Source organism: Pagrus pagrus, assembly GCF_965226575.1.
Source record: "Pagrus pagrus genome assembly, chromosome: 22".
Taxonomy (NCBI): Eukaryota; Metazoa; Chordata; class Actinopteri; order Spariformes; family Sparidae; genus Pagrus; species Pagrus pagrus.
Genome location: NC_140204.1, coordinates 4,060,064 through 4,070,045, shown reverse-complemented (window position 1 = coordinate 4,070,045; position 9,982 = coordinate 4,060,064). Strand labels below are relative to the sequence as shown.

At 41.6% G+C, this 9,982-nt stretch overlaps 1 protein-coding gene across 2 annotated transcripts in view; it reads right to left on the bottom strand.

The window, feature by feature from the left end:
- Window positions 1–851: 851 nt before the first annotated feature.
- LOC311251628 (uncharacterized protein) overlaps window positions 852–9,982 on the bottom strand; it is a 34,172-nt gene continuing 25,041 nt past the window's right edge. For both annotated transcript variants that reach the window (XM_084344129.1, XM_084344130.1), the window contains exons 18-34: window positions 9,761–9,887; window positions 9,521–9,679; window positions 9,367–9,401; window positions 8,974–9,126; window positions 8,680–8,808; window positions 8,085–8,123; window positions 7,719–7,844; window positions 7,459–7,591; window positions 7,139–7,309; window positions 7,007–7,041; window positions 3,680–6,715; window positions 3,468–3,576; window positions 2,687–2,821; window positions 2,161–2,460; window positions 1,648–1,764; window positions 1,422–1,543; window positions 852–1,333 (exon numbers count right to left, since the gene is read on the bottom strand). In XM_084344129.1, the coding sequence (XP_084200255.1) occupies window positions 1,298–1,333; window positions 1,422–1,543; window positions 1,648–1,764; window positions 2,161–2,460; window positions 2,687–2,821; window positions 3,468–3,576; window positions 3,680–6,715; window positions 7,007–7,041; window positions 7,139–7,309; window positions 7,459–7,591; window positions 7,719–7,844; window positions 8,085–8,123; window positions 8,680–8,808; window positions 8,974–9,126; window positions 9,367–9,401; window positions 9,521–9,679; window positions 9,761–9,887 (4,962 nt within the window). In that variant the 3' untranslated portion in view covers window positions 852–1,297. The remainder of the gene's footprint in view (window positions 1,334–1,421; window positions 1,544–1,647; window positions 1,765–2,160; window positions 2,461–2,686; window positions 2,822–3,467; window positions 3,577–3,679; window positions 6,716–7,006; window positions 7,042–7,138; window positions 7,310–7,458; window positions 7,592–7,718; window positions 7,845–8,084; window positions 8,124–8,679; window positions 8,809–8,973; window positions 9,127–9,366; window positions 9,402–9,520; window positions 9,680–9,760; window positions 9,888–9,982) is intronic.

Sequence of the window (9,982 nt, the reverse complement as noted above, 5' to 3'; positions counted from 1 at the left end):
GATCTTCAACATTAGGTGTCTTCTTTCAAGCCCAAACACTGATCCGATCCTTACTCTTCCTCAACTCTGCTGGCACAGGTATTTTTCCTGGGAAATCCCCCTCATCACAGCTGCAGGCCTGCCTTGCTGTACCTGACACCAATAGCTCCATCTCCCTTTCCTTGGTAATTTTAAAAAACAAAAAACAGGTACTTTCCACAGAATACACCATGGGTTTTCAGTAACTCTGGCCTTAGTTTTTTAAAAATTTCCCCCTTGATACATCCCATTTTTCAACTACTTACTATGGTTATATTCTACTGCTGGTTTATTTATTTGTTATTACACTTTTTTTTCTGTTGTCATTTTTTAAAATATTTATTTTTTATTGTTGTACATTCTTTCATTCTGAGCCGCTCACAAACTCATTGGGAAAAATGGATGATCATACTTTCCAAGCCAAGAACCAATCGGAGGCATCCCCAGATTAGCTCAGTGCTACCTTCTGAATGTAAAGATTATAGCCCTCGAGGCTAACATTAGCTAGCATACTGGTGTTGACAGAAATATAAAATCAACCGCTCAATCAATTGTGGCAAATCTCCATTTTGTTTACGTCTGCTTCCCCGTGAGATCACGTGAGGTGGTGCATTGCTCCCTCTCGTACGCTAACCTTATCTGTAGTTTTTGATGGCCATTATTTTAAAATCTTGTAGTGTGTGCATGTTTAAGATTCGAAAGAGGAAAACGTAGTTTCTCGTCCTGTAGCGTGAGCCCAGCCATGAAACAAGAGCGCAGAAGCCACAACCTTCATTCAAAATGTGTCCCGATTACACCAAGTTCGACATACACACAAAAAGGATGCGATGAAGAAAGTTCCTACAAACATACAGTTTATTCTTTATTTAACAAATAATACAATTTTTATTTTTTTATTTATTTTTTTCATACATTTCTTATATACATAGTAAAAAAAACAAGAAGCAATCCATATGATCAATTCATATTAGATATCTTTAAACAGATACATAGCTCTGGTTCTCATTTGTCAAACAACAGACATAAAAACGTAACAAAAAACAAAGTCATAATTTCTTAACAGTGGTAAGTATGAGGGTAGTATAACAACGTGAGCATCTAATTACAAGTAATGTCAAAATGATTGTCAGTATGGCTGTACTCGACACTTGATTCTCAAATGTGAGCTGCTTGCTTTGTATAATTGGCGCTTGTGGCACTTAACCTTTTAAACATTTTTTACAAGAATGAAAATCAGTCGATGAAGTCGGGATCAATCAGAAACGGAGCCTTGAGAACTTCATGATGGTTCCTGTTCGAGCTTCTGATAATATTTCTGAAAACAGAAGAGGGAGAACACAAACAACGTGAGGCCAATTGTGACTTCTTGTGTGTTTAAATGTCGTGCAGGTGTTTGTGTGTACCTTCAGGTTGTCGAAGTGTCTCTGGCTGCTGCAGTGTGCGTCCTTGGCAGTGCTCTCGTTCAGGTAGAAAACCGAGCAGAGGTTACAGAAATACCCTGATTTAGGGACCACAAACTCCTGACCTGAAGAGGGAGACAGTGAGAGCGAAACAGGAGAAAAAAGTGTGAAGAGCATTCACATCTTTTGTCTTTTCAAAATAAAATGTGTGTTAATGTGTGTGTCTCACCAAGGGGGTTGTTGGGTTTGAATGCCAGCAGTTTGAAATCGGCAGGAACACATGGAGACCGAGAACGAGATCTCTTTGCTTCAGGTCTGACAAGCTCCCTCTTCCGCTTACGCACGGCTAAAGAAGAGATGAAAACAACAACACATAAATAATTTAGGAGGAGGATGAGGATCAAACATTAAGATTTGCTAAAAGCTGATTTAATCATTAAATCTGAAACATCATCAATTCGAGTAATATTTCAAGCAACATTCACGAGTTCCAGCTTCTCATATATGAGAATTTTTGTTTTTTCTGACAAAATAAGCGAGTTGAAGAAATCAATAATGGAAATAATCCTACATGTAGCCCTAATTAACAACAAAGGCATTTACAAATTGATTTACTTTGGAGACACTTTGTAGAAAATGCACTTTCGTTGAGCTCAGTGTGGATAGTACGCTTAAACTGAAGAATAAAATGTCTGTCGTTGTTGAAATGACCTCAGTCGCTGCTTCTTTCAGCTCTCCGTACCTTTAATGTCCGCCCTGCTCCTTGCTTCCTTCTCCTCCTCTCCTTCCTCCACACATTCCTCCAGAGTCTGGTCTTCAGGGTGCTCCGGCTGCGTCTCCTGCCCAGCAGAGGCAGCATCGATGTCGGCTTGACTCGCTGCTTCAACCTCCTCCTCTCTCTTCTGGACCTCCGGCGGACCGTCACTTGATAACGTAGATGGATCTTTGTGAAATGATGAGGAGGTACTGAGTGAAGGCAGGACATCAACTGCTTCCTTTTCTGCATCTCTCTTGTCTTTTTTCCCTCTGGTAGATTTTCTCACTGTGGTAAAAGACAATCAACTGGTTGAGCAAACACATAAGAAGAAACTGCATATAATTAATACTCTTAATTAACTGAATTTAATCCATTAAAGCTTCATCATTGGAAAACAGCAAAGCCAAAGATCAATAATTGTTTAAAAATTATACATTTTTTCAGTTTTAAGTGTCTAGAGATAAGATTTTGGGTATTACATGACTGTATTTAATGTATGTTTGTGTGTTACCAGGGGTCTGTCTGGTTCTCTTCTTGGCTCGGCCTCTTGCTCTGGTTGTTACCACTTCCTTTTCCTCCTCCTCTTCCTCCTCCTCTCCCTCCACCTCTCCCACCTCATCTACTGTCACAAAGTTCATACTTTCCTCTAAAACAGGACAAAAACGAAAAGTCAATGAACATCAACACAGAAACTTTTTTACAAACAAACTACTGTAGAAATATTTAAGAGATATGAAAGGACAAATGTAATTTTTAGACCAAAGTTAAATGCTGGCTTGGGAGGAAAGGCTTACTTCAAAACTTGTAAAAGCAGAAAAGGCTCGGGTGAAACTGATAATAAGGGTGACTGTGTATCAGTTCAAGGGCTTTTCAATATTACAGCATTCCAGCCATATACTGTCAAATAACAATGAGATTAGTTAATGTTCTGTGTTCTTCTACACATCTAAAGTGACACGGCAAGTTCATACTGTAAAATTATTTGGAGTAAAGCAGCTGTCCTCCTGATAAATCCTGAGCTCCATCAGAGCTGTTCACTTTTGTTGGTCTATGGCACAGATGCATTCTGCTACCTGAAGACGGCAATGTGCCATCAGTGCGCCCAACCACACCTCAAATTAAGACTAACACAGCCATGGGCAGACAGGTGGGGGCAAGTATATCAGCTACTTACACAACGTGGGCTTGAAAATGACAACTGTATCGGTCAGAAACCAGCAATGACACTTGCACTTTGCCACTTATAGTATCAATTCAAGTGTACTTTTCAACGTGTTGACAGAATAACACACCTGTGTCGTCATCATGTTCGCCTTTAGCAGATGTTGAGGTTTTCTCAGTTTGCTCTTCATCCGGCTTCTCTTCTTCATCACCGCCTGCTTCATCTAAAGTCACCAAAGTCTGAGGAGAGACACAAGAGATCTTCAGCATCAGTGTTTCTCTGTTCGTTTGGATTCTTACAGTGCTTCACTTCATAAAACGTTGTTTAAATCTTAGTCTTTACCTCTGGGTTGAGGGAGTCCACTGATTCGTCCTCCTGGAGTAGTGTGCAGGTCTCTGGCAGAGTTTGCACCGCTCTCACATCCTCTTCTTCTTCTTCTTCTCCTTCTACGAACTCATCCAGAGTGAGGAATGTCTGCAGCTCTCCCTCCGAGAACTCCACATCCCTGTCTTGGCTCTCCAGAGCTCTTTCCTCTCCAGCCTCATCTGCCCCCACCTCATCCAGTTTCACCAGCTCCTTAGTGTCAAACTCCACCTTCTCCTCATTTTCCCTCCACCTCTCCTTGGACCTCCTGGTACGTCCACCACTGCCGACTCCTCCTCTGCTGCTGCCCCAGCTCCTTTGTTCCCTCTCTTCTCTCTCCCTGGTCCCTCTCCCTTCCTTTGCAATCTGCTTCTCTTTTGTGGCGGCTTGCCTCTTCCTCAGTTCTTCCTCCTCTGCTGTGTCATCAGGGAATTCCTCCTCGCTCACTTCGTCGAGGTTCACCAGAGTGCTCGTTGTGTCACTTTTCTCGGGTGTTTTTTGTTTATTTTTCACTTCCGGTGTCTCAGTGTCACTTTGGGACTTCGTAGGTGATTTGCTGTCTTTTTTAATGTCTGTCTGGGTTGTCCTCTCCTCATTTCTTGAGTCATACTCTTCTGTGGCAGGTGGGTCAACATGGACGTCCTCTAAATCCTCAACTAACTCATACATACTGTCCTCCTTGACGACAATCTTTTCAGACCCTTCCAAAGCTTTCGTACAACGTGTTGCTGTTTCTCCTTTTTCAGTTGATTCCCCTTCTTTTGCCTCATTGTTACCGTTTTCCTTCCCTCCTTTATCGGACACCTCTGTGGCAGTCAGCTCATCTTCATCATCTTCCAGAGAATCCACGATCTGATACACAGGCTCTTCCTCCTCCTCATTTCTGGGTGATCCTGGGAAAGATGCACTGTTCTTGGTTTGTTCGTCATCATTTTTGGTAATGCTCTCTTTTCTCAAACTCTCCAACTGTCCTGTTGGGGACTGATCATCAACCGTCTCGTCCTCCACAGAATCAAGAATCTGATATGTGGCCTCTTCTTCCTCAGCCATTTTTTCGGATGTGTCTCCGTCACCCTTCTTAAATGTTACGTTGTCTTTTTCTTTTTTAACCTCCTTCTTTGGTCTTCCCCTTCTTCCTTTTTGTCCTGTAGCAGGCTGATCATCCTTAACGACCTTTGCGGGTTCCACTATGTCATAGGTAGGATCGCTCTTGCTTACCTCTCTATCAACAATGTCACTCTTCTTTGTCTGTGTGCTCCCTTTTGGAGAGGCTTTCTCCTCCTTCTTTGGTGTTTTTTCTCTTTGTTCCTGTGATTCTCTGGCAGGAGTGTGCCTTCTTCTTGTTGGGGTGTGCTCTTTGTTTGTTTTCGCATTTGAAGCATCTTTCTTACTTGTTCTTTCCCTTCCTCTTGTAGATCTTGTCGTTACAGTCGGTTCATCATTGGTATTCTCTTCCTCTACAGAGTCAGGTCTTTCAGACAGTTCTGTCTTCTTCCCTCTTGCACTCCTTCTTGGACCAGACCTTTCTGAGGTGGCGGCATCTTGAACCGGATCATCTTCAACAGAATCTACTATCTCATACATCATCTCCTCAGTGGTGATCTCTTTGTCTTTTTTAGAGACTCCTGCAGTGGTGTCCATCTTTGTCCGTGTCTCATATTTTTTAACCGCCCTGTCCTGTTTCTTTGGAGATTTCTCCTTCTCTTCAGTTTTAGATGCTGTGGCTGTGCGGCCACTCCTCCTTGGAGGTCCATCTTTTCTAGCAGTCGCCTCCCCTTTCCTGGTCCTTTTTTCCTTGTTGTCGGTCTCTGGCTCGTTCTCTGTAGTCGTTGGCTGATCTTCCAAAGAATCAATTACCTGGAATGTGTCCTCCTCTTGTTCTATGGGACTAATGTCTTCTTTAGATATCTGTTTGAAGGGAGCTTCAGGTTGTTGGCTGTCATCTTCTGTTGCAGTCTGATCATCAATTGAATCCAATATCTCAAAGGTTTCTTGTTCAGTATCGTCATTGTCAGGGTCTTTTAAATTGTCTCTGTTGTCACTGCACTGCTCATCTTCAACAGGATTTTCCATATCTTTGGAGTCTTCTACTGCATCTTTAACTGCAGATTTTTCATGAGATTTGTCAACTATTGGACCTGCAGTTTCCTCATACAGTTGGTTTACTGTGAAACCATCATCTTGGTCTTGGTGATTGTCCTCTTGACCTGTTGCTGCTTGGTCTTCAGTAACACTGTGGGTTTCAAAGCTGCAACCTCTGTCCACATCATCCATCTGTTTATCTGTTTGATCATCAAGTGAATCAAGGATTAGATAGTTTTCAACATCGTCCTCCTCCTCCTCTGTGTGTTTGTCGACATCATCTTCATTCCCTTCCTCTCTGCTTTTCCTCTGGTCTTTGGGTGTATTGACATTAACATCAATCTCCAGACTCTGGGTTTGGCTCAACTCGTCCCCATGTCCTTGTGAAGGTGGATGCATCTCTGATGATGTTTCTACTTTTGTCTGTGACTCATCAGTTTTTGCAGCACTGCCCTCTGCTGACACTGTGTGGTCAGACTGTGCCACTGCGCCCTCTCTGGCTTTTGCTTCTTCTCCAAGCGACTCCAGATGAGTCTGTATTGATGCCTCGACAGGTGGTGGTGTTGTTGACTTTACCTTTTCACGTTCAGCAGAGGAGGATGTGGTATTTGATGCTTTGGCTGGAGACTTTGTCCCGCTCTGTTGCATTTTCTGACCAGGGGAGTTTGAGGTTTCAGTAGACAGTGGAGAAGAAAAGGAGGAGGGCTCACCGACACTGGGGGAGAGCTGTTCGCTGGCAGGCGGCACACCTGAGCTTTGCCTCTCTAATCTCGCTCTGGAGGATGAGGAGGAACCATGAGGCTCAGGGCTCGAGTCTTTCACATCATCATTAAATTTATCGTCACTGACAGAGTCATTCATGATGGAATTTCTCTCATCAAAAAGGCAGGCGATAGGAAGACTGGAAGAAACACTGTCATCTGTAAAGTCAACCTGGCCGTGGGTAGAGAACATAGAATGAATTGACACTTAAACAATGAATTATTAATCAGGATAAAATATGGAAATAGATTTGGGCAAGACGATCATTGACCAATTAATTTATTGACTACAAAACAAGGACCGGTGAAAAGAACAAGGTAGAATTGTCATAGAGAAGATAATCAGGATTGAGAGTGTCATTCTCCTGATATAGCCAACCCTCCCTGGTCTAATTACTATATTAAGGAAAACCACATGTGTAAATACTGTCGTACTTCATACAAATGTTTTGAGGAAACCTACTTTAGGTGGGGTGTAGTTTTCCCTGTTGAAGGTAACTGTGAAAGAGAGACAAAGAAAATGTAAAGAAAAAAGGAAGACGGTAAAATTTTGATCACATATAATTTTTGACAAACACTGTCTTGGATTTCTTACCTCTTCTGTCTTGATACATGTGCTTTTCTACCATCTCCTCAGGCGTCAGAAGAGGAACTGCAGTTGAGGATGGCGTGGAGGTTGTCGGTTGTTGTTCGATCATTTCTGCACCTGTTGATGAATCCTTGGTTGATTCTGCATCCCATTGTGTCTTCACTGCAGTCACGGGATCTTTAAAAGATACAATTTCATATATATGTACACACATCTAGATCTGTTGGATCCACGTCATCGCCAAAATGTAGCCTTTTATTCCATGACCCACAGCCTAATTTTCAACCTAAAATAAATGGCGGTGTCAAATATGCAGCTAGACTTACCTTGTGTTGTGTAGCTCCGGTGTTTGCTCGTTTTTTGCAGTCCGTGGACTTTGAATCCAGGGTCTTGTTTCAGGAGACCGAACCAAGTTACAACCTGATTTGCATCGGCAGCATCTTCAAATTCTACAAATAACTTGAAACACGTAAGCACACACACACACACACACACACACACACACACACACACACACGTAACAGGTTAGACCAACACAAGTCTTTTTTAAAGCCACTTTAACATATGTACATGTGTTTGTTTATACCTTGTTGATGAGAGGCAGGTAGTTCCTGATATGACCGAATGTTTTGAAAGTTTCCTTGAGGTCCCTGGCCTCACTTGGTGAAACGTTGCTGATGAGGATGGTTCTTGCTCCATTATCGTGCACGGACTGCATCAAAAACAGGAAGTGAACATCCAAACCAAAAAGTTTAGAAAGGACAGAGAGACATGACCACACGTCATGGTTGCAATGAATGAATTTTGAAAAGCTTTTCATAATAAAATACAATATCTTAAGTGTCCATCAGTGTCAACAAAATCTAAAGCAGTTTACGAGTTATGAGGGATTACGTGTCTGTTGGTGGTTGTGTTTGTGTGTGTGTGTGTGTGTGTGTGTGTATATACTTACAAACCTCACCAGCTTCATTACTGATTTATAGAATCCAAGCTAAAACAGAAACATCAGAATAGGCAGTGTTAAAATTTAAAAAGTACTTTTCCAAAATACACCAAACTCACCTCACAGTGTTCGACTATAGGGGGCCTTAAAGCTGCGTTATGTAGTTTTGGAGAAGAAATTCAAACTCAGAATTTTAATATTTACAATATTAATGAGGTAATAAAACAAACTGAAATATTATTTTTTCCATAACTGAATAAACAAGCTGTTCTCAGAGGAAAATAAGGTCCACCGAACACTGTTGAATGAAGCTAGAAAGGTGGCAGGGTCCGCCACATATAAAAAGAAAAGTAAAACAGTATGAAATTGTGTTGTTCTTTAAGGTAAATGTGTTTACTCAGTCATGAACGATGAGAGTTTGTGTATTTTGTTTGTTTAGGAATAACAAATTAACATTTCTTCCCCAAAACTACATAGCACACTTTAAAATCCAGCTGATACAGTAACAACCAATCTGCCCCTTTAAATAAGCACCAATGTTTTTTGTGTGAAATTTTTATGTTCGCCATTTTTTGGGGTCAAAACAGTGTCGTGTACTACTTACCGGTGTCATTGCAATGCCGCCAGCTACAACATCAAAAAAGAGTTTAGACCCTTGGAGTGAAGTCTTTTTCCCTGTGCAGCCAGACATTATGGCGCGCACATGCGCCGCTGTTGGCATCTGGAAGAGGGCCTGAGAGGAAACCCAGAAATAATAATCTATTGCAACTTTTATTCAATGTGTCTACATAACAATGTCTTAAAACTTTGTTGTGTAAACTAACGTAACTTGTGTTGAATAAAAAATTTTTTAAAAACAACAAAAAAACAGCAGAAACATGGGATGAATGGTGCCTACCATGCACATCTGAGGAAGGACGTAGATGCTGTTATCTGTATATTCAAACCCAAAAGGAATGAGCAGTTTGACGATGTCCTCCTCTGTGTAGCAGCCATCGTCATACTTTGGCAGTCTGGTTATCATCAACTGCTTCAATCCATGTTTGGAATACTGGAAAAGATACAGAACAGAAAAGAAAAGGGGTTAATAATTATGGCTGGACCTGAATATTCAACTATTCGTTGGTTTGGTATGTGGCCTCTGGACTCGTTTTGAGAATGAATTTGACAGGTGGACAATTCTTACATATTGCACCTTTAAATATATGCATATATGTACGATGTGTGCATGAAAAAGGGGTACAAACCGACAGCTATTAGAGCTTCATACGAGTGATTTGAGGATTCTTACTTTTGGTGAGAGGTAGTTTCGACTTTTGAGACGCACTGTGGAAGAGAGAAAAAGAAAATGTTAAAATAAGGGAGAGAGGCTGTGATGAAATGACTGCATGCAGACATTTGTGACAGTATAGTGTAGACAAAAGTCTCTCTCTTGGATTTCTTACCGATTTTACTTAGATCCAGGTGCTTTTCCAACATCTCCCCAATAGTCAGAGAGGTAACTGCAGTTGAAGGCAACGTTGGCGTTGCCAGTTGTTGCTCGCTCACTGCTGCACCGTTTGGCTCAGTTGTGACAGATTCATCCTTTGCTGCTGGTTCTGCATCTGTTCCAAGTCCGACAAAATATCAAAATTAATTAAGAATAATAGCAGTGTTTTTATTGTCTCCCCTCTCCCCACACTTACTCAGTGATGTACAGCTGCTGTTTGGCATTTTCAGCCTTTGGACTTTGTGCCCAGGGCCTTGTTTGAAGAGACTGTACCAAACTTGAAACCGATCAGCATCCTGAACGGTCTCAAATTCAATAAACATCTGGAACACACAAGTACACACATCTGTAACATGTAGGACTAACAGGAAGTCTATTTTAAAGCCACTTAAACAGACGTACAGCTTTTTTTAAATAC